This window comes from Cyanistes caeruleus, chromosome 28 (assembly GCF_971803275.1).
Source record: "Cyanistes caeruleus chromosome 28, bCyaCae1.hap1.1, whole genome shotgun sequence".
NCBI classification, from domain to species: domain Eukaryota; kingdom Metazoa; phylum Chordata; class Aves; order Passeriformes; family Paridae; genus Cyanistes; species Cyanistes caeruleus.
Genome location: NC_141728.1, coordinates 4,554,059 through 4,578,340, shown reverse-complemented (window position 1 = coordinate 4,578,340; position 24,282 = coordinate 4,554,059). Strand labels below are relative to the sequence as shown.

Below are 24,282 nucleotides of genomic sequence, written 5' to 3'. Positions count from 1 at the left end.
TCTGTCACCTCATGTCACCAGATGATAAATTGTCTACCCCAGGTGAGCACACACTGCTCCTTCTCCAAACTGTAGTGGTTTAGATTTGCCAATTTCTTTTTCCTGGCCAACGCACCAAATAAATGTTGTGGTTGTAAAGCAGTAACTTAAAAAGCACTAGAAAACTTACTTAGTTCTTGCTGTGAGATATGGATTAGAACAAGAGCAAAACAGGCTTAAAACTTAAAAGGAATAAAGAAAGTTTATTAACAAAACTACAAGAATAAGAAAACCAGAATAAACCTCCAGAAAACTCCTTTATCCCCCACTACCTAACCATTCCCTTGTTCACATAACAACATAGAGACAAAAAACTTTGGAACTTTGGTGTTTAAAACAGTCCCAATTCCTGCTAGAGTCTTTTCATCAGTCTTTGTAGAGAAACAGAAATCTTCTTCTGCTAATTTATGGGGTTTCTCACGAGAAAACTATTTCCGTTATAGTTTTCTATTTCTTTGATGCCAGCTGCCTGGAAATCCTGTCATCAGTTCACTCCTCCCATTTCACATCACTCTGAGGTGTGCATGGGTCAGTGAGTCTAGGGATGTCATTTTTAAAGATGAGTTATTCAAAGGCAAAAGTTCTCTTCATCTGTCTCGGTGAGCCTCCCTGGAAACAGTTTTCTCATTGCTCCTCAAGGCCTCAAATCTTCACTTCACTCTGTTCCAGCACCTCACTGGAACAGAGTTTTTGCTCAAAATCCACACTTTGAACTACTTTATTCCTCCCTATATACTCTGTCATGAATTAAAGGAGTTTTTTCAGAACACTATTGTCTATCTCCATAGCTCATCTTATAGCTATCTTAAAGGTAAAGTCACCCCATGACACAAACCCACTGGCCCATGGACACCACACAATGCCCATGGTGGAAGGAGGGGAACTGGAAGTTCTCCAGCCTCAGTGTCCTGCCAGCTCAGCCAGGCCCACTGGAACATTGGGCTCCAGCACCAGCAGGGACCAGCAGAGAGACCCCAGCACAGAAGAATGCATGTGGAAAGGGGAGGGGAAATATGTTCATCATTTTGGGCTCATGATTACCAGATGTCTGTTTAGTCTGGGACAATCAATGAATGGGTGTGTGCAAAATACAGAATAGAAACAGAAACTTCCCTGTGCTCAGCATGCCCGGCTTTGGGAGGAGCTGTCCCCCCGAGCATCCGGCCACATAATAAAGAATGCTGCTCCTCAATGCTGCATTGGTGCTGAGCAGTTTTGATTTTAGGGAATTTTGGGCACACTCCCAGTGCCAAGGAAAGCTGTGTCTCCTGCTGTTCACAGACAGAGAAGGGCTGCTGGGAGATGTGGTGGTCAGAGGCTGCCTGGGGCACAGTGACCATGGAATAATCGAGTTTTCAATATTCTGGGACAGAAGGAGGGGCAGCAACAAAACTTCTACACTGGAATTATGGAAGGCAGACTTTGGCCAATTCAGGATGCAGATTTGGGGAGAACTGAATCAGGCACTGATTTTTGTAAGGGAAACAGCCCTTAAAAACAAAGGGGTCCAGGAAGGATGGACACACCTCAAGAAAGTAAACTTAAGGGGGAAGGAGCAGCCTGTCCCTGTGTGCCAAAAGATGAATCAGTGAGGAAAATGCCTGGCCTGGCTGGGCATGGAGCTTTTTCCAGGAACTCAGGATAAACCATGGACACATCACCTTTGGACCGAAGGGCAGGAAACTCAGGAAATATTCAGGGATGTCTTTAGGTCATGCAGAAAGGAAATGAGAGAGGTGAAAGCTCAATTAGGACTTAACCTGGCTGCTTCTGTAAAGGATAATAAAAATAATGTTATCAATACATTAATGGCAAAGGAGGTTAGGTAATGACAACATCCATTCCTTATTGGGGGGGATAAGGTTCCCAAAGATGAGGAAAAGGACTACTGGGATCAGATCACACAGGGCCAACTGAGTGGTGTTAGAAAAGGTATTTTATTGCATAGTCCATCAGTCTCAGGGAAGGGTGAGACAATTAAGGTGTTACATTCAACACCATCAGTTCAGAAACCACCAAAATTCTAGTTACAATGTCTTTTATAAACCTTTTAACCAATCAAGAGTTCACACAAAAGCTCACCAGCATCTTCATAAACCAATCATCAATTGCTTCATCTCACACGATGCTGCTGCAATGTGTCTTTTCTTATCCAACCATACAACACTACAGAAACTTACATTGCTGTATCTGTAATTCCTTATGGACTTTAGAACAGGTTATATGTGAAATTTCAAAATCTCTATTCTCTTACTTCACATATTTATTCACTTATAGAAAGCATATTTCTACTTGCTGAAAGCATGTTTCAAACGTATTTTGACTTAAATTACAAGCTTCTATTCTTCATGTTTGTACAGGTTCATTGTTGTAGAGTCCCAAGCCTTCCGCGTGGTCTCAAGTCAAACTCTGTGTCCATCTCTGTCTCTGGGCCTGTGATGCCTGATGGAGCCAAGGGACCATGGTGACACCAATGAACCTCCTGGAACCAAGGGGCCCTTGTGACATTGGGATGCCTGATGGAGCCAAGGGACCATGGTGACACCAATGAACCTCCTGGAACCAAGGGGCCCTTGTGACACTTTGGAACTACAGAGACCATTGCTGAGTGCAGAACCTCATGGAACCAAAAGCCCATTGTGACAGATCAGGGCCTGGTGGAACCAAAAAGAGCATTGTGACACCGTGGGGCTCCATGGAGCCAAATATCCACTGGGACAGTGCAGAACCTCCTGGAACCCAGGGGCCTCTGTGACACTGCAGGGCCTCAGTCAAGGAGTGCAAAGGTCTCAAACATTCCTTGCAGGGTTCTGCCTTGGGGAAGGGGAACCTCCTTGGTGGCACCTTGGGCTGGCACACACTTGAGGAGTGCTTCTGTTTGCAACAATCAAACTTAGGAGTGTCAGATTGCTTCAAAATAAAAAGGGAAAACCTCTCTTTCCTGAGTGCAGGCAGCTCTCCAAGCAAAGCAGGTCCCAGGTGAGGGAGGACACAGAGGATGGGGTTGGGGAATGTGGAGCAAGGTTGTCCACACTGGCTCACACCTCAAGGCACAGCTTCTCTGAGCAGGCCAGACCTCCTGAGGAGAGACCCTGGGTCAATATCAATCACAGAATGCTGCAATCACCTCTGCTCCAAAGAGAGCAGGAATAAAATGCATCCTTTATAACAGGAATGTGCATTTCCTAGAAGCTGTTATAAATACATATTTTAATATTGGCTTTTCACAAGGATTGAGATGAATGCTGTATGTATCACGTTCCAATGGCTTTGCTGTTACAGTCGATAGAGGATGTTTGAACTGTCTGCTCAGTTGGGATAACTCCAGTGAACAGATGATGGGGACCCTGCTGCTATCAACACTCAGCGGCTGTGCAAAGAAGGAGCCAAGGCCCAGATTCAAAGGGGAGAAGAAGAGGATTAAAACCACAAGCCAAGACACAGGCATGCTGTAAAAAGGCAGACCTAAGGAGTGGCCATGCTAAACAGTTCCTGGGAAATGTAAAGTAGTTAATGGGAAAGTTTGAATATGCATAAAGTCTATGAATATGCATCAGGTGATGCAATAGAAATGGGATATAAAGGGTGTTTCCAAAACATCAGGGGTGCTCTTGGCAGAGGGCCAAGCACCCAGCCCTTTTAACCTTTTGTTTTATTGTCTTTGTCTTCTTCTGACTTTCTTATTAAACATTTTAAAATTAACCAGGAAAGTGAATGTTCTTTTTCATAGGAGCCCAGATGGGAAATTGGGACAGAAAAAGGGCAATTTGGCTGGAAAAGGAACAGTTTAGGCCAAAATTGGGGGTCTGAGCAACAAAAGGGGCTGTTTAGATGTAAAATTGAGAGTTTGGATTAAAACAATGGGGGTCTGATGCTAAAAGGTCAACCCAGGCAAGCTAATGGCAGTCAATGGGGAAATCTGTGGCAAGAAATGGAGATTTGGGATGAAAAAAGGGCATTTGGGCCAGAGAAATGGGGGGATTAGGTCAAAAAGTGAGAAGTCGGGCTCAAAAGTGGGAATTTGGGGCCACAAAACAACATTGTGGGCACTCAGGCTGGACATTTGCACTCAAAAAGTAATATTTTGGCCTAAAAAGGGGGAAATCGAGCACTCAGGTGGAAGATTTGGATGCCAAAAAGGGAATCTGGGTTTAAAAAATGGAAATTTGGACCAAAAAAAGGTGAATTTGGGAGCCCAGACAGGAAATGTGGATCCAAAAGGCTCCCAAAAGGAACAGTTTAACCAAAAGCTGGGGGTTTGAGCAACAAAAAGTGTTGGAGAGGATGAAAGAGGGAAACTTTATGAATAGTATTATTTAGCAAAAGATTTTGAAAATATGAAGCCTAGAATGGAAATAGAAATGAAAGCTCGTTTTGAGTCATAACATGCTGAGTACTAGTTAGTGTATAACCACAGAACAATAGCTTAGCCAGCTAAAGGAGAATCCCTGTTAATGAAACAATGTCCTTCTGCAGATAAGGAATCCAAAGGTCAAGCAGCAAGAGAGGAATATGTAAAGCTTTTAGAGTTTGAAATGTAACACTGTATGGTAATGTAGTAATTCTTACAGGCTATATGTAAATTCTTTAGTGGGCGTATCTTGCAGTGGTTGGTTACTGGGAATTAGAACATTCACTATAGAAAAGGATATAATGTATTGTAACAAGAACTTCACTCTTTTGTTCCCCCCTCTCTCTCTCTTTAAGCTCTCCTCTCTTGTCCTCCCCACTCTCTTACCCCTGGCTCTTGCTCTCCCCTCTCCAGTCTCTCTCCCTCCCTGACCACGTGTACGCCGAGGCTGGCAGCAGAAACGGGTCTCTTCCTCCCTCTACCCAAATAATAAATTCCTTATACCTGAACAGCTTGACCCTGGAGAATTCTCTCACTGCGAGTGTTTTGTACATCTATAGCAGTTCATGCTTTTCCTTAGACACCAGGGGAAGTGGGATGAGCTTTGGGGTTGTGATATGTTTTTCTCCCTCTGGAATAACCCTGAATGGCAGAGGGACTGTGGGATCAAAGCCCCCTCTGGTCCTTTGGTGTTGGCCCTTGAGAAAGAAAATCAGGCCAACAAAGGGAAGCTCAAACGGTGCTGTTGGAGCTGCAGCCTCGGCCAGAGGTGCATCAGGCTGAGTAAGGCCTATCCAGCAGCAGCCCAGCAAGAACAGAACTGTACTCATTTAATCAGCCCTCCCTTTAGGAGGCAGCAGGAGGAAGAGGTGCACTTGGAAGCTCCATTTGCCCCTCTGCCCCCTCCACACCTGCAAGCTCCATTTCCCCTCCACCTCCTCCCGACAGCTTTAAGGGGGCATCAGCCCCAACACCCCCAGGTAGCCCGATTGCATCCCGGAGCAGAAAGCAGGGACTACAGGCACCCTTGTGGGAAGCAATAGCACCAGAAGGGACAATGGTAGTTAAGGAACCCTTTTCTCCTCTCGACACAGAGGCCAGAGAAAAGGTCACAAAGAATTATCAGAGTGACCCAGTAAACACTGCCAAATGTTTATGATATATAGTCAAACAACATAACCCAGATTGAAGGGACACACAATTGTTACTAGATGCATTAACCAAAACAGAGAAACAATTGGTTCTAAAACCAGCAGGGGACCTGGCAAAGGACCATTAGAAAACATGACAAATGGATGGAAAAGAATACTTTCCTCTGCAGGACCCACCATGGGATCCAAATCAGACAAGTGCAAGGAGAAAGTCAGAAAGCTTCCAGGAGTGGAGAGTGAAGGGAGTGGAGAGGGCTGGACCTAAAGCCATGAACTGGGCAGCCTTATATGCAATCAAACAAGGTCCCTGGGAATCTCCCTGAGAAAAGAGTTTTGCCCAGGTGACTGCCATTTGTAGAAATGAAAAGGCACAAGAAAACTGTTTCTTGTGGAGAACTCTCGATGGCATGACAAGAGAAAACTCCTCTCCCTGCACAGACTGATGAAAAGACTATTGTATAGCTGGCACAGCTTTAACATCCCACGTTTTGTCTCTGTCGTGTCACTTGGGAAAGGAAAAGTTGGGTGTAGGAGGAGGAAAGGTTTCTGGAGGTTTTATTCTTGTTTCTTATTCTTGTAGACCTGATCATAAAGTTTCTTTATTACTTTTAAATTTTAAGCCTGTTTTGCCCTTCTCCTAATCCATATCTCACAGCAAGAAATAAGGAAGTACTCTGGTGATTTTAGCTAGAGCTAAACCCCACCACACTCAGCCACTCCTGACAGCACTTGTGCTCCAGACCCCTCAGCAGCCTTGTTGCCCTTCTCTGGACACGCTCCAGCCCCTCCATGGCCTTCCTCAATTGGGGGCCCAGCACTGGACACAGCACTCGAGGTGTGGCCTCAGCAGTGCCCAGCACAGGGGAAGAATCCCTGCCCTGCTCCTGCTGGCCACACCATTCCTGATCCAGGCCAGGGGCCATTGGCCTTCTTGGCCACCTGGGCACACTGCTGCCTCATGTCCAGCCTGCTGTCCATCAGTGCCCCAGCTCCCTTTCTGCCTGGCCGCTGTCCAGCCACTCTGGCCCCAGCCTGGAGCACTGCAGTCCTTGTTGTGGCCAAAGTGCAGGAGCCGGCACTTGGTCTTGTTCAACCTCACCTTGTTGGCTTTGGGCCCTGCATCCAGCCTGTCCAGCTCCCTCTGCAGAGCCCTCCTGCCCTCCAGCACTTCCACAGTCCCAGCCTGCTTCGTGTCAGAATGGTTCCATGAGGCCCTGCAGTGTCACAATGGTCTCCACGGTTCCATGACACTCCGTGGAGTCACAGTGGATCCTTGGTGCTTTGGGCCCTGCAGTGTCACAGTGGATCCTTGGTGCTTTGGGCCCCAATTGGATGATGATTTTGTGAACCCTGCCTTTTACCCTCCCCAGGATATCTCTGATTAGCTGATGCTTTGTACCCTCCCTTTGAACCACCTCCCTATTTCAGCTGTTGCACACTCACATTTTCTGTCTTTTGTCCCCAGCATTCCCCAGAGCAATAAATCCTCTATTATCCCATGCAAAAGACCTCCCTCTCGTCCTTGTCTCCTCAGAGCACAGACTGACAGCCAAAAGCCGTAGAGTGAGTACTCTAGTCACAGCTGGGCTCATCCTGCTCCTGGGGTGTGACCCACTCCTGTGCAGGCCCAAGTGACAGAGCCAGATCAGCTCCCGTGAGATGTGATATATTCTCCTCCACAGAAGCAGCAACGTTAAGCTCTCATTCAGCTTTCACCTCTCTACTTTTCTTCCTGCAGGACCTAACGACATCCTTAAACATTTCCTGAGTTGCCTGTCCCTCTGTCCAAAGGTGATGCACCCTCATCTTTTTCCTGAGTTCCTTCAAAAGCTCCCTGCCCAGCCAGGCCAGGCATTTTCCTCACTAGCTCACTCTGGTGTTGGAGTCTGAGATACAGAGTGTGTGCCCTTGTTTCTAATACTTAGTTCTAGGATTCAAAGAAACACTGAATTTCATAGGACATGAAATTCATGAGCATGTTTTCATGGTGATACATGAAAACAAATGTAAAAGTTAGATAGGAAAAGTGTAAGTGTGTAGATTAGAAAGTTTCTTAAATCACTGGGTGAAAAAGCAGTTTAGAGAACAGGAGACAAGATGGAAGATTTAGGGTGTTGTCTCTTGTCCTTCTTCTTTCTTCTTCATGTTCTTCTCCGAGGGGTTTTTGGGTAGTAGTAAGTGATTGGGTAAAAAATGCTGCAGTGCAGCGCACAGGTGTTGGATCATTGGGTCACTAAGAAAAATAATTTAGTTGGCATCTGTTAATTGGGTAAATGGACATATAAAAGACCTGAAGAGGATCTTTGTTAGCTATTTTACCCTTTTCTATCATCGTGCACATAGCTCCTTGTACCTTGTAATGCTGATAAGAAAAGAATGAACAACTGAGCCCGAACAAGAGAAAACTGCCTCCCTCTTGTCAATCTTCAGCTGAAAGGGAAAAAGAACCTAATCCAAAAGTCCTTAGCGATACAAATGGCTCCCAAACTTGGGGCACTTTGAACTGAAGGCTCCTGTTGAGGAAAAAAAAAACAAAACACCAAAAAAACCAAAAACAAAAAGAAGGCAGCAGAAAGCTGGAAAACTCCCTGGAAAGGGGAAGAAGAAGATCTCGGTAATCCCGGTGCTGGTGAGAGTGGACAAGCCAAGCCAGACGTCTGTGAGCTGTGGAACGGATCACGGATAGAGGAGCTGAGAGAAAGCTGACCCTGAGGTCAGGTAAGCCGTCAAAAGGGAGCAAAAATATGGGAAACATGTCCAGACCTGAGGGGGAGGTTTGGCTGTCTTGGAAACTACGGTAAAGGAGCACCTGATCTCTGTATCCACGGAGGAGCTTAAAAGCCTTCTATCCTGGGTACGGGCAGAATTCCCTAACGTGGATTCACAGAAGATTTTTACCCCAAGCCTGTGGGAGAAGATAAACGTGAGAATATATGAAAAACCACTCTGAGAGACCAGGCAGCGACTGAACTTCTAATGGCTTCTGCAGTGACTTATGAAGTCATGGCCAGTAAATGGGACTCTGGAACTCAGGCAAGGGACACGATGGCTCCAGAAAAACAGAAGGGTTTGTCCCAGCCAGATGCGGAATCCTTGTTCCCGCACGCTGTAAAGTCTGTGGCAGCCTTCCTGAATTCCACCGTAGCACAGGGAATGTCTAAGCCTGTTGAAAGCCCAGAGAAACAACTATACAGAGACGAGGAGGCGATTCTAAAAGGCGGGCAGAATCTGCAAAAAGGGGCCTTGGAGCTTTTGCAAGAGTGTCTGAGCTCTCTCGGAGCTGTTCCAGCGCTCGGTGCGCTGCTGCAGGCAGAAGAGGGAGGGGAAACTTCCTTGGCCGCCTGCGTGCCGGCAGCCGAGTCCCTTTCCGGCCCCAGGGGGGTGGAGGGGACAGCCCTGTCCCCCCCGGGAGGGTTCGGGAGGGTTCGGCCCGACCCAGAGCGGTCCGGGACCTCCACGGGCACGGCGGCCCCTGCGCCCCGCCTGCCAGGGCTGGGCCTGCAGCCACAGCTGTCAGTCAAAGTGACGTCAGCAGTGACGCAACCACCGCCGCAGCTCCAGACCCCGCCTGCGGCACCGCCCCCAGGCGCTGCAGCGCCGCTTTTCAAATTGAATTGCCTTTGCAATACAGCTGCAGCACAGCAACAACAGCTGGGAAAAACAACAGCTCCACCGCAGCAGATGGTTTCACTGGATACCACACAAAGCCAAGAGCCTTTGGAGCACAGCTCTGCTCATGCACAGTTCTTTCACTCTACAAATCCTCCCACAGACATGGGCTCGGGGTTACGGGACAGGGCAATACAAAGTCCAGCATCTCTGGAATGGCTTCAGAAAAATAGCCGAAAGGCAAAAATCAAAAGCATTGTAAGATGCATTACTGGCTAATCTGCAAATGATTGCAGTCAGTTAAGCTTCAGAAAGAAGCCCCTATTGAAGTGCCTTCAAAAATGGATCAAAAAGTTTAAAAATGTTGCAGAATAGAATATATATGGATGTTGTATTTCTAATGATATCTGCTAGTTTTGTTTTTACAGAATAACAAAGAAAATTATGATACTTATGCATCCCAAAAAATCTAAAATATTTTTTTTCTGTTTCAGTATTCCCAATACATGAAAGTTTTGAAAATGTTATCTTCTCTATACGTCTACTGATAATGTAACATTGTATGATACAGAGTGATCAAGTATTATTACTGTAGTTAGTTAATTTCTGCAAGATGCATTTTTTGAAAATTGAGTTGAAAGATCATATGATTAACCCTACAGAAAAAGGATTGAATGACAGGTTTCTTTCATTTTTAACCTTTCCTTTCATTTCAATAAGTGTATTGTGGATTTAGTACAATACAGCTTCAGTAATCTCAAAGTTATGTTAACCATATATTACCCATTTGCTTAGTTTTTTGACAATTTTAATAAAGAAATTTTAATGTGAGTCTTTTTGATATTAAAAAAACAAACATGTATAACAGCATATATACCAATTTAGATTTTGGATTTTAGTTAAAAAGTTAGACTTAATGTTTCTGAAAAGTACTACAAAAGCTGAATAGCAACTTGCCAAATCTGTAGTGTTGTATTTTTTTTCTAGTAAAACTGCACTCTAAAAATCCTAACAAATTTAAGCATGTACTAAGCAAATTCTTGTTACAAATGGATGTTTTTAAGAACATCTGCAATTATTATGGGTTATTCTCAAAACCAGATAACATAGAATGGTGATAAATTTGTTGCATCCCTATAATCTCTATAGTGAATCAATGTTCCTGTTATATTGTGTTCAAAGAAGTGTATACCAAACTTTTAGTTGTCTTTTTTTTTTATAATAACAGAGTAAGATTAAGTCATATTTTCATCTAATATAGATTAAGTGTTAGTAAGATTAATCAAAGTTAAATTTCACTATGTTTAAATTTGAGTGTTTTTAGCTTAAGTTATAATTTTGGTATTTTTTGATGTTGTTTTGTTACTTATTTTTATCATAATTAATTTTTAACAAGTTTAAAATTTAAATTGCTTCATGTTTTATTGAAGACATTTGTTTAAACTGCATAGTTATTTTCCTGGAGAGATGAAGACGACTACAACTGAAACAGCTGTGACAGAACGCTGATGAACACCTACTTGTGGATAGCAGTGAATGCAGTCTGTGACACCCTTGATTTCACTGTAGGTTCTATTGTTTGTTATAATCTCTGCAGTTTTGGTTTTCTATAAGTTGCACAAAAAAAATAGTGATTGTTATTTTGTCACGGGGTGGCTTTACCTTTAAGGTGGTTTTGGGAGCTAAGGAAGTTGAAGCTGCTGGTGGCTGATGGGAGTCTTTTCTCCTGACCAATTATCGGTCATTTCTAAGAATTGACAGCAGGTTTGACCATTAAAAATTTAAGTCAACCTGTGAGCACCTCCTTAAGATGCAAAGTCAGAGCTCTCTTGTTCTCTTTGTTTCCTGGCTGTGAAAGGTAACAGAGCTCCAGCTGGCTCCCGTCCCCGGCCTAGCCCATGCGGCCGGGCAGGGGCTGGGCTGGGCCTGCCGCGGCTCCCGGCCGGGAGATGGGGCCTGTGGGGCTTGCCCTGGGCTCTGGCTGGGCCAGGCCAGTCCCTGGCTCGGCTGCAGTTCTTGCCATGACAAAATTCACCAGAGACTGCCGAGTAAAGAAAGGAAAAAGCTCTTGACCTGCGGCAGGCTGAGACAGGGACCACACTTCTCCAGAACAGCCATGAAGAATCTTCCATCGCAGACAGCTCCAGCCGCTGCTCCGGCAGAGATCACAGAACCATCTAAAAAAGCCTGGGCAAGATTTTAACCCTTTCTTTACCCAGATGAGACTTTCAGATTAATCTTTTTATCCAGAGAGAGAAAAAGAGAGTAATCAACATGTAAAGAGACTTTATAAACTATCAGAGACAGTAAAGAAAAGAAGCTTCAGAAAAGGTAGAGAATAAGGAGATGATTTATAAGCTGAAATATTTTTCTGTTAAAGCTATGGAGATGGCCAATAGAGTCTTGAAACAAACTCCTTTAATTCGTGACAGAGTATATAGAGAGGAATGGAGTGTTCAAAGTTTGGATTTTGAGCAAAAGGTGGAGTAATTGTGATACAGTGAGGTACTGGAACATAGTGAGATAAAGTAATAGCTGAAGATTTGAGGCCTTAAGAGCCAATGAGAAAACTGCTTTCCAGGGAAGCTCACAGAAACAGATGAAGAGAACTTTTGCCGTTGAATAACTCATCTTTAAAAATGACATCCCTAGACTCATTGACCCATACACACCTCAGAGTGATGTGAAATGGGAGGAGTGAACTGATGACAGATTTCCAGGCAGCTGGCATCAGAAAAATAGAAAACTATAACAGAAATAGCTTTCTTGTGGAAAACTGCATAGATTTGCAGAAGAAGACTTCTGTTTCTCTACAAAGACTGATGAAAAGACTCTAGCAGGAATTGGGACTGTTTTGAACACCAAAGTTCCAAAGTTTTTTGTCTCTATGTTGTCATGTGAACAAGGGAATGGTGGGTAGTAGGGGATAAAAAGGGTTTTCTGGAAGTTTATTCTAGTGTTCTTATTCTTGTCGTTTTGTTAATAAACTTTCTTTAGTCCTTTTTAGGTTTTAAGCCAGTTTTGCTCTTCCTCTAAGCCATATCCACAGCAAAAAATTAAGTAAGTCTTCTAGTAATTTTTTAGTTACTACTTTAAAACCACAACAGGGGGGAGGAAAAGTTTCTGGAGGTTTTGTTCTTGTTTCTTATTCTTGTAGTCCTGTTCATAAAGTTTCTTTATTCCTATTCAATTTTAAGCCTGATTTGCCCTTCTATTCCATATCTCACAGCAAGAAAGAAGGAAGTACTCTGGTGATTTTAGCTGGAGCTAAAACCCAGCACACTCAGCCACTCCTGACAGGACTTGTGCTCCAGACCCCTCAGCAGCCTTGTTGCCCTTCTCTGGACACGCTCCAGCCCCTCCATGGCCTTCCTCAATTGGGGGCCCAGGACTGGACACAGCACTCGAGGTGTGGCCTCAGCAGTGCCCAGCACAGGGGAAGAATCCCTGCCCTGCTCCTGCTGGCCACACCATTCCTGATGCAGGCCAGGGGCCATTGGCCTTCTTGGCCACCTGGGCACACTGCTGCCTCATGTCCAGCCTGCTGTCCATCAGTGGCCCAGCTCCCTTTCTGCCTGGCCGCTGTCCAGCCACTCTGGCCCCAGCCTGGAGCACTGCAGGCCTTGTTGTGGCCAAAGTGCAGGAGCCGGCACTTGGTCTTGTTCAACCTCACCTTGTTGGCTTTGGGCCCTGCATCCAGCCTGTCCAGCTCCCTGTGCAGAGCCCTCCTGCCCTCCAGCACATCCACACTCCCAGCCAGCTTGGTGTCAGAATGGTTCCATGAGGCCCTGCAGTGTCACAATGGTCTCCACGGTTCCATGACACTCCGTGGAGTCACAGTGGATCCTTGCTTCTTTGGGCCCTGCAGTGTCACAGTGGATCCTTGGTCCTTCTGTTACTATGGGGTTAAATGTTTCTGAATAATGTTTCTGAAAATCATGTAGAATTAGGCCACAAGAATGTTTGGTATTAGGGATGGTCTAGCAAGCTGGAATGTTTACGGTAACAGGAACTGGTGCTTGGGGTCTCCAAGATACCCACCCAGAGATAAGATTCGTACATGTTCGTACAAGGATGAGCTAACTCTTCATGAAGCAATATCGATCAAGTTAATGATGCAATATTAATGAAGCAATATTGATAAAGTTGTTATAGTGATTACTGCTACAGCTGAAATTGTATAAATATGTGCACTTTGGACAAAGATGATGGAGCTAGATTTTGGTTGCTGATACCCCTAGTTCCCACACACTTCAATAAAGCACCTGCATATAATCAATCTGTGATTATGTGTGTTCCTGAACGCTGACATTTTGGTGACCCAGATGGGACCCTGTGAGTGCTGCTGAGCGAGTTCATGACCCGATCACGCTCCAGCCGGCACCGAGGGATTCTCGGGGAGCCCATCCGGCCGTGAGCGTCTCCTCTGCTCACAACGTCCCTCTGAGAGAGGTAAGGTGCTTTTTGGTCTGCTCTGGTGCCTGCCGATAAGACGCAGCGAAATCTCCGCAGGGTTGGGCTGGAGGAATTCCTGGCATTGCCCAGGCACCGTCTGTCAGACAAGTGCGAAAGCGTTGCAGGTTCGGCATCAGTGGTGTGTGGTGTATTGTAACTGTAACATGGAGAAGCTTAAAGGGATTTGAGGTGGCAATGCCCCTACAGCACGTACTTCTCCTTTGGGGTGCTTATTGGCACATTGGAAACAGGGTTACTTTGGGCAAGATTTATGTAAAGTTGATTGATTTTTGTAATACATGGTGGCCCGGATATGATCTGGACAGTGGGGAAAAGTGGCCAAGAAATGGATCTTTGCAGTGTAACACCATTTTACAGGTGATGTTGTTCTGTAAGTGAGAGGGATAGTGGGATGAAGTTCCATATGTAGATTTGTTTTTCTATTTGCGAGACAAGCCAGAATGGCAGGCTGAATGTGGATTGATGGCAGTTAAGGCATGTGTGAGTGATAAATGTGACGTTTGTATAAAAGGAAAAGTTGTTTAGAGCACTTGGCATTAAAAGAAAGCTTGCATCAGGGGAAAGAGATGGATATTGATTTACAAGTGGTTTCAGCAGAACCAAAAGAACCCAATTCTGTTTCGTCTGCCCCCACTTCACCCAATCCTATTTCACCCAACCCTATCTCACCTAACCCCACTTCACCTTTCCCTCTTTATCCTCCTCTACCACCTTCACCTGATCCTTCTTCTCTGGGAGATGATCAAGATCTAACTGTGATACAAGGAAATGTGAAAAATGCTGGGGAGGAGGATAGCAGTAGCAGGGGTGATGAGAATAAATCAGTGACACCGGTGTCCCATCGGACTCGGTCAAAGCTTGCTCCGGTTGTGGGTAGAATGGGAAAAGATTTGGGCAGACAAAGGCGGACTGTGATTGCCCCCTTGAGACAAGGAGTAGGAGTAGAGGGGCCAGAGTTTGTAAAAGTGCCTTTCTCCCCTGCAGACTTGATAATTTGGAAACAATGAGCTGGATCTTATAGAGAAAATCCTGATAAAGTAGGTAAAGGTGGTAAAAATGATTATGAAATCTCAGAATGCAGATTGGGAAGATGTACAAGTAATATTGGATAATTTAATGGACTCTACTGAGAAAGAGGTGTTGCTTAGAGCAGCCAAGGAGAAGGTGAGAGAAGATCTCAGAATTGGGGTGCTGACAGGGACTTTAGATGAGAACTTTCTGACCGAGGATCCAGGGTGGGATCCCAATGCCTTTGGGGACATGCGGAGGCTGAAGAGATATCAAGAGTGGCTCCAGACAGGGGTAGGGAATGCTATACCTAAGGCTATGAATTGGTCTAAATTGTATGAGGTGAGACAGGAAAAGAAAGAAATCCCCTGTTGCATTTTTGGAAAGGCTTAAGGAGGCAGCGAGAAAGTATACAGATCTTCAACTAGAAACAGAACAAGGGAAAGTTCAGCTTGCTCTCATTTTTCTTAGGCAGTCGCAAAATGGTATTAGGAGAAAATTGCAGAAGTTAGGAGATCACTTAATGAATTTGAAATTCATTGAAGTTGCTTGGAAAGTGTACAATAAGAGGGAAAAAGAAGCTAGTAAGAAACACCAGCAAAATCTTTTGGCAGTGATCCAAGGAAGAGAGAATCCAGGTTTCAGAGGACGCGGCAGAGGTGGTCGTGGACTGGGGAGGGGCAGACTTGGCAGAGGACGAGGGAGATTGGTTTTGCCAAGATTAGGGTTAAATCAATGTGCTTATTGCAGACAGGAGGGGCACTGGAAAAATGAATGCCCAAATCGGTTTAACCAGGGCAATCAGTTCAACCAGAATCAAGACACTTTGAAATTAATGGTGCTGGGGGAGTACAGCAGCTGACTAGAATCGGAACAAAAACCAATACAGGAACCTTTAGTAACTATACAATTGGGAGATAAAGAAGTAAAATTTCTGGTGGATACAGGGGCTACATATTCTGTGCTAAATGATCTAAAAGGGAAAATTGAAGACAAAACAGTAACAATAGTTAGAGCCACAGGGAAGGAGGAGAATTGGACATTCCTGCAACCCCTGGATTTCTGTTTTGCAAACAAAGTTTCAACACATGAATTTTTATATATGCCTGAGTGTCCAATTCTACTTTGTAGGACGAGATTTATTAGCAAAACTTGATGCAGTGATAACTTTTGAGAACGGGGAACTTTTAATGAAAATACCTGAATCGAAGACAGGACAAATTTTAATGATAAAAGAAAAACCAGTTCTTGCTATCCCTCGGGAAGTAGAGGATGCAGTAATTCCCTCTGTATGGGAAACAGACATACCAGGAAAATCTAAATTGGCACAACCAGTACATGTAGAATTAAAAGAAGGAGCAAAAGCTGTACAAGTTAAACAGTATCCTATAAAGGCAGAAGCACGACAAGGAATAGTAAAGATTATTGAAAAGTTTTTGCAGTACCAAATTTTAAAATATGTGAATCAGAATTTAATACACCAATATTTCCAGTGAAGAAACCAAATGTTGAGTACAGACTACTACAGGATTTGAGAGCGATAAGTGGAATAACTAAAGATATTTACCCAGTGGTAGCTAATCCTTACGCATTGTTAACATCTGTGAAAGAGAGATAGAAATGGTTTACTGTAATTGATTTAAAAGATGCCTTTTTCTGCATTCCCCTTGACAAAGAAAGTAGGAAATTGTTTGCCTTTGAATGGGAAAATCCAGACAATGGAAGGAAAACCCAGCTCACCTGGACACGACTCCCACAAGGATACAAGAACAGTCCAACCCTATTTGGAAGCCAGCTGGTTAACGAGCTGGAGATTTGGACCGAGAATGGGAAATTTCGAAGGGAGCAATACCTGCTGTGACAGTATGTTGATGATATACTGATAGCTACAGAGGAAAAGACAACCTGCAGAAAGGTAACAATTGAAATTTTAAATCAGCTGGGAATGAGAGGATATAAGGTGTCTAAAGAGAAGGAACAAATTGCCCAGCAGACTGTGATTTACCTGAGATGTGAAATCTCACAAGGGCAATGAAAGCTGGGTACTGATCATATTCAAGCTATTTGTGCCATTCCAGAACCCCAGAACCTGCATGAGCTGCGAGTCTTCCTCGGGATGGCCGGATGGTGCTGCCTGTGGATCATGGACTATGGACTAATTGCAAAACCCCTGAATGAAGCCCACAAGACACAGCCGTTTACCTGGGGCAAACCACAGGAGGAGACCTTCCTCAAACTGAAGGAGGCATTGACAACAGCTCCAGCATTAGGACTGCCTGACCTATCCAAAGATTTTCAGCTGTTTGTGCATGAAAGACTACACCTAGCACAGGGAGTGCTGACCCAAGGTTTGGGAAGCTGGAAAAGGCTGATAAGCTCCTTCTCCAAACAACTTGACCACGAGAGTGCTGGATGGCCTTCGTGCCTGCGGGCAGTTGCAGCCACCGTGATGCTGCCACAAGAAACTAGGAAACTCACGATGGGTAGACACATAGATGTCTATGTGCCACACATGGTGAGCACTGTTTTAGAACAAAAGGGGAGCCATTGGCTATCTCCAAGCAGGATGATGAAATTCCAGGTAATCCTGACTGAGCAGGATGATGTCACACTAAAGACAACTAACCTCTTGAATCCAGCTTTGTTCCTAGGTACCACAACTGAAGAAGGCCCATTGGAACACGATTGTGTGGAAGTGATAGAACACACCTGTTCAGCTAGAGCTGAAAGATGTCCCACTGGAACAGGCAGACTGGGAGCTGTTTACAGGTGGAAGCAGTTTTGTGGGGAACAGGACCAGATACCCTGGATATGCAGTAACAACAACAGGTGCAGTGGTGGAGGCAAAGGCCTTGCCAGCAAACACATCTGCCCAACGAGCACAACTGGTTGCTTTAACCAGGGCATTAGAGCTGAGTGAAGGGAAGAAAGTGAATATATGGACTGATTCCAAATATGCTTTTGGAGTGGTGCTTGTACATGGGGCACTGTGGAAAGAAAGAAGACTGCTGCCTTCCCAAAACACACACATTAAACATCAAGATGCAGTCCTGCAATTAATAAAAGCAGTACAAAAGCCTGAGCAAGTAGCAATCATGCACTGCAAAGCTCACCAATCAGGAAGCTCCAAAATTCATGAGGGAAATTAGAAAGCAGACTGGACAGCCCGACAAGCTGCTTGAGAAGTGCAAACTGCAATGGCATTGATACCTTTAAAAACTCATGTATCTCAATTCAATTTACCTCCAGAACCAAAATATTCAATAGAGGATGAGAAATTGGGATGCTCACTGAATGCACAGAAGAATTCAGAAGGGTGGTAGGTGACTACACAGGGACAAGTAGTGGTACCTGCCTTGAGAATGAGAGAAGTTCTACAAATTAAACAGAACAAATGTCAATGGGGTGCAGAGGCATCGGTGAAATTGTTCAAACTAAATTTAATTTCAGTACAGATGTTAACAATGGCAAAATCAGTAATGTCAAAATGTGAAATTTGCTTGAAGAACAATGCAGTGGCTGGACAACAGGCACAACTGAGGAAAATTGGGGTAAGAGTAGAACCAGGAGATTATTGGCAAGAAGGTTTTGTAGAATCACCAAGAACTCGAGGATATAAATATCTATTGGTAGGGGCTGACACATTTTCAGGATGGCCAGAAGCTCTTCCCTGTCACACAAATCAAGCAAAGGAGACACTCAAGTGGTTATTGCAAGAAATCATTCCAAGATTTGCGGTGCCTCTAGGAATATCATCAGAGAGGGGACCACATTTCATAGCCACAGCAGTGGGAGAGGTGACTAGGTTTGGTGGGAATAGCTTGGGATCTCCATACACCATGGAGACCCCAATCCAGTGGACAGGTAGAGAGGATGAATCAGATCTTGAAGAGGCAAATCAGCAAAATATGCCAAGAGGCTAAATTGCAGTGGCCACAAGCTTTACCAATAGCACTGCTGAGGATTCGGATAAAGCCTAGAAGCGGGATGTCAGTCAGTCCTTGTGAGATATTGTATGGGAAACCATAGGAATCCCCTGAACCTAATCCAAATGTACATGTTACAGGGAAGCAAGAGGTGTAGAATTATGTTCTGTCTCTTGGAAAAGCTCTAGCTCGACTTTGGAGCACCCTTGTGTGGAATAGGCCGCTGACTCTTGAGAATCCAGTTCATGGCATCCCCCGGGAGATGAAGTGTGCGGGAAAAGCTGGAAGGAAGAACCATGAAAAGAAAGGTGGAATGGACCCTATCAGGTACTGTTAACTACCTTGACAGCAGCCAAAGGAGCTGGACTGGATCCCTGCATACATTACACCAGAGTGAAGAAGGTTTCCCCTGGACTGTGGACTGCACAAACTGTAGGGCCAACAGAGCTGCAGATAAAGCGGGTTTGATTGTTTCAAATGTCTAGGTTGCTAGTGACTGTAATGGTGATTATTTGATGGCCTTTAGTGCCACCAGTTGGAATCAATGTTACCTTGAGATGTGAAATGCAAAAGAATCAGCTGACAACTCTTCATTTTAGAATGAAGAGGGATGTGGGGGTGCAGCCAGAAACACAAGTGATAAAAGTTTCTAATACTATCCAGGCAGAAAATGTGGTGATTGGATTAATTCAAGATTTTGCCAACATGCAAAACACCAGCAAAATAACTGCCTGTCTGCCAATACCAAAGGCAGCAGGAGACCCAAGAAGTTGGGGAATTAGAACATCAAAATTACCTGAAATACAAAAGAATAAAAGTGAAAATGTGAGCTGTGTATTGCAAATAGATTACGAGTACCAAAAGAAGACAGTGTTTGAAAATGCTGTGAAGCCAAAGTATTCCTCTCTATGGGATTGTCATGAAAATGGAGGAAAGCATGAACCAAAACTAGGCTGGTATGGGAGATTAGGGAATTATGGATAGTGTTATGAAGAGATAGCAAAGGTTATTAAAGAAAAGATTCCAGTGTCAAAATGGAAGTATGAAAGACAGGAAAGAAAAGATCGGGTTGAAGCTTGGGACAGTGCATGGTCAGTGAGAGTGCTTCAGAAATTCCAAGATATGGCAGATATCCCTTGGTGCATGAAGTGGGAAGGCTCTGAAAATGAAACAGGTCCAGAAGTATGGAACACTGCAAGCAGTAGTAGAATGGAAGCAGACAAAGTGAATTGGTGGGTATGGAACAAAACTTAGGACTTGTTGGAGTCTGAGATACAGAGTGTGTGCCCTTGTTTCTAATACTTAGTTCTAGGAGTCAAAGAAACACTGAATTTCATATGACATGAAATTCATGAGCATGTTTTCATGGTGATACATGAAAACAAATGTTAAAGTTAGATAGGAAAAGTGTAAGTGTGTAGATTAGAAAGGTTCTTAAATCACTGGGTGAAAAAGTAGTTTAGAGAACAGGAGACAAGGTGGAAGATTTAGGGTGTTGTCTCTTGTCCTTCTCCTTTCTTCTTCATGTTCTTCTCCGAGGGGTTTTTGGGTAGTAGTGAGTGATTGGGTAAAAAATGCCGCAGTGCAGCGCACAGGTGTTGGGTCATTGGGTCAAATATTTATTGGAATAAAGAAAAAAGGACTCCTCTGTCTCCTTTTTGGACATAAACCTCTGGCGTTTGTGGATTAATTTTCCTGACAATTGCTTCTAAAACTAACTTGAAGAACAGGCACAATTTAGTTAGCAAAAATCAATTCCATTTATTACAGTAAGAATCTTTGTCAATTAGTGTAATTCCTATGTAATTTCTCGTTTCCCACATGCATTTTTCACCTGCTCTTACCTGGCCTTATCTCCCCTCAGGCCCCGCTCGTCCTCGCCGAGTCCGGCCCGCGCCGGGGCCGCGCCGGGCGCGCGCGGGGCCGAACGCAGCGCCCCCCTCAGGCCGTTGCGCCGCGGCCGTTGCGGCGCCAGTCGGAGACAGATCGGTGCCATGGCGGAGCTGCCGCTGCCCGCCGGACTCAATGCCAGCACCTTCCCCGCCAAGCTGTGGCGCCTGGTGAACAGCCCCCGCGTCCGCTCCGTGCGCTGGGACAGCCAGGCCCAGGGCTTGCTCATCGACCGCTTCCTCTTCGAGCGGGAGCTGCTCAGCCCGGCCGGCGCCCACGGAGGGGGCGGCCAGGGGGCGGGGGCGGCCCCGGACTCCTTCAAAGCCACGCACTTTGGCAGTTTCGTGCGCCAGCTCAACCTCTACGGCTTCCAAAAGGTGCCGGCATGGCTTGGCTCAGCTGTGCCGGGCGATGCCGGGGCTTGGCTGCACTTTATGAACCCAAACTTCCGCCGCGACCGCCCCGAGCTCCTGCTCCGCATCAAACGCCTGACCAGGGCCAACAGGCAGAGACTGGCGGCGGGGCTGGAGGTGCGGAGCCGCCAGCCCAGCCGCCTCCAGCGGCTCCCCACGGAGCGGTCGCTGCCCGCCTTCCCCAGCGGGCAGCCGCCCAGAGCCGGTGAGACGGGGTGGGAGCTGCGGGCGCGGAGGGAGGCGTGGGCTTTGGCCGTGGGCGCTGCCCGGCCGGGCAGGAGCGGCCCCTGCCCGTGCTGGGGCTGCTCAGCGCTGCTGCCCCGGCCGGCACAGGGGCTGTCCTTGGGCAAGGCAGCTGTGCCGGCAGGGCCCGGGAGCTGTGCCGGGCTGCCGGGGGCTGCGGGACAGTCCCGCCGCGCCTGCGCTCGCCACACGCTGGCCCGCTCGGCCGGCAGCCGGCCCGGCCCTGTGCCGTGGCTGGCGCTGCTCATTGCGCGGCCCTGGGACGCTCGGGGAGCTCTCCGGGAGTGCGGCTGAGCCGAGGGCTTGGGCGTGCTCAGCCCCAGCGGGAGAGGGAGCCTCCTGTCCCATTTGGAGCAGAGGGGAGAAGAGCTGGCACTTGGGTTTCTGGCAGCTGCCTCCTGCCAAGGCTTGAACGGACAGGGGAGAGCTCAGTAGACAGGGAGCTGCTTGTTGCAAAGTGAATAAAATCCCATACAGCCGTGTGTGTAGAGTTGTTTATTTCAGTGCTGGAGGTGAGGAGGATTTCTCCTCCTCATTCATCCACCTTTGTCAATTGCTCTGGTATATATTTAGTTATTATTACTTGGTGTTACAATGTCATTATAACATATGGAACTAATAGACACAGTATATTATACACTCTGGAATTAATTTACATAGTATAATCTCATGGCTATAGATAGTTCTTTTTCACTGTGCTTGTGCCTCCCCAATTTGGGGGTTGTTGGTGGTCTTTAACGAAGGCTTCCAAAGTCGTCTTTGCATCTGAACGTTTCAACTTTGTCTTCAGAGCATGCACAGCTACGGTGTTCCTTGGTCTGTCTGGTCCTAACCGGTCTAATTGCTTTATTTTGTGGCTAATTGGCTTGACGTTTGCTAAGTTTTCATTAGTACTATACTGACCTATCTCTGAAACTGACCACCTGGTGAAATTTTCATTTTTTTTTCCTGGGTCTCCAGCAGTGAGCAACCAATTAACCATATACTAGCCAGTACAGGTTATACTAGTCTCTATCAGGTTAAATAGATCCATGAAATTATGATTCAAGTCCTATTGATATCTGGTGATACAGATCTATCAGGTTCTATTGATATCTTATAACTCAACCTATAGAAGCAGCTTGTAAGTTTGACTTAAGTTCTATAGGCATCAAACCCCCCAAGACATGTGGTGATATTTTTTTTTCTCACCCTGTTTTGGGAGGAGGTGAGCTTTTGTTTTCCCTGACAAAAGCACACTTGCTGCCAAGGGAAACACAGCTGAGGAGCAGTAGTGACCCAGCCTTCCCTTTGCTTCCTTTCTTCTTCCCTCCCTGCTGCACAGCTCCCTTGCTCCAGAAGCGCGATGCTGCCTCACCTGAGGATTCAGAGCTGCCTCCAGGCCCTTGCAGGAGAAGTGCAGCTGCTCAGGAGAGGGAGGCTTCCCCAGCACCTGCCAAGAAAGTCTGTGCCACCTCTGCACTTGTTGGGTCTTCACCAGTGGAACCATCAAGAGAGCTCATCCAGAGATTTAATCTCCGCAAGCTCACGGTTCCACTGGTTCGCCTGGACCTGAAACGCCATCCTGAGCTCATGGTTCGCCTCGCTCCAGTCGACGCTGAAGCTGCTTGCAGGGCCCTTGGACAGAGCAACAGCTGCTCATCTTCTCAGCAGCACAGCCCAGCCTGCCACCCATCAGGTAGGGAAAGAGTTTCTACCCTTCCTTTTCCAATAGCTCCTGGCAACTGAGCCTTTCAAGTGTTTTCCCTGAGTCCTCTGTCATGGCTAGATCTCAAGTGACAATCACGGAGAAAGTGTACTAGGAAGTGGGACTGTGAATGCCAAAGGATTCTGTGCTCTTCCTGTCCTTCCTGCAGATGTGGAGGTTGTTGTGGGCATTTCCCAGACAGCCTGTCTGCTGAGGTGCAAGGGCAGGGCGAAAAATCTTGCCCGACAGACAAGTGGTCAGTGTTAGGTGAACTCCCCTGTTTCTTGGAATGAAGTCCAACTAGGACAGTGATAGGATATTGCAGATGTTTCAGACTGACTGGCCTGCAAATCGGGCCGTGCCATTGAAATGAGCTCTGTGTGCCTCAGAACAGCTGCAGCTGCAGAACATGGCCTCACCTACAAGGTTGCTTTTAGAATAAACTCCCAGTTGAATTTCTCAGTGTGTGCCTGAAGAGCCGGGCTCACCTTGGGTGAATGCACGTTCTGTGGCCTTCTGTGATGAGAAACTCAAGCAGCCAAATCTAAAAGCTGCTGGGGAGATAGGGAAGGCTGTGATTCTGAAGTTTTTGTGTGCCTTTGGAGCAGAAGGGAGAAGAGCTGGCAGCTGGCTTTCTGGCAGTTGCCTCCTGCCCAGGAATGGCAGCGGGATGCTTTTCCCAGACAGGTGAATAAGTACGGGAGAGCTGAGTAGACAAGGAATTGGTTGTTGCAAAGCTTCAGAACATGTGGGGAATTTTCTCCTTCTCACCCTACTTGGGAGGATGGGAGCTTCTGTCTTCCTTGGGAGAAGTACAGTTGCTGCCAAGGGAAACACAGCTGAGGAGCAGTAGTGACCCAGCCTTCCCTTTGCTTCCTTTCTTCTTCCCTCCCTGCTGCACAGCTCCTTGGTGCCAGAAGCGCAGTGCTGCCTCACCTGAGGATTCAGAGCTGCCTCCAGGCCCTTCCAGGACAAGTCCAGATCCTCAAGGGCGTGAAGCTTCCCCAGCACGTGCCAAGAAAGTGTTTGCTACATCTGGACTTGGGATTTCATCAGGCCAGCCAGGCACACACAAATTTCAATTCCAGCCAGAGCTCATGACTCCACCATTTCCTGCGCACCATCAAAGCACTTCTGCGGCCTCTCCAGAGCGCAGCAGCTGCACTTCTCCAGAGCAGCACTTGCCAGCCAACATCCCATCAGGTACGGAATGTGTCTCTCCCCTGGCTTTTCAGAAAGATCACAAAAATTGACTGAAGTATTTTGCCGCGGTGCTCTGTCATGTGTCCATTTGATTGTGACAATCAGGTGTCAAGGGTACTAGGAAGCAGGATCATGAATATCAAAACAATCTCTGTCTGCTTTTCCCATCCTTGCTGCAGATTTGGAGGATGTTCTGGCCATTTTCCAGGCAGCCTCTGTGTAGAGGTCAAAGGGCGAGGCAAAGAACATTTCTCCACAACTGGTCAGTGTCAGGTGAACTCCCATT

The 24,282-nt window shown here is 46.1% G+C and overlaps 2 protein-coding genes across 2 annotated transcripts in view; both read left to right on the top strand.

Annotated features, from left to right (window-relative positions):
• The window catches only part of LOC147649087 (uncharacterized), a 193,078-nt gene that overhangs the window by 164,392 nt on the left and 4,404 nt on the right, over nucleotides 1-24,282 (top strand). The window lies entirely within an intron of this gene.
• LOC147649085 (uncharacterized) overlaps nucleotides 20,515-24,282 on the top strand; it is a 119,036-nt gene continuing 115,268 nt past the window's right edge. Inside the window, exons 1-3 of the mRNA XM_086865036.1 lie at nucleotides 20,515-21,068; nucleotides 22,431-22,784; nucleotides 23,697-23,996. Coding sequence (XP_086721162.1) covers nucleotides 20,555-21,068; nucleotides 22,431-22,784; nucleotides 23,697-23,996 — 1,168 coding nt within the window. The 5' untranslated portion in view covers nucleotides 20,515-20,554. The remainder of the gene's footprint in view (nucleotides 21,069-22,430; nucleotides 22,785-23,696; nucleotides 23,997-24,282) is intronic.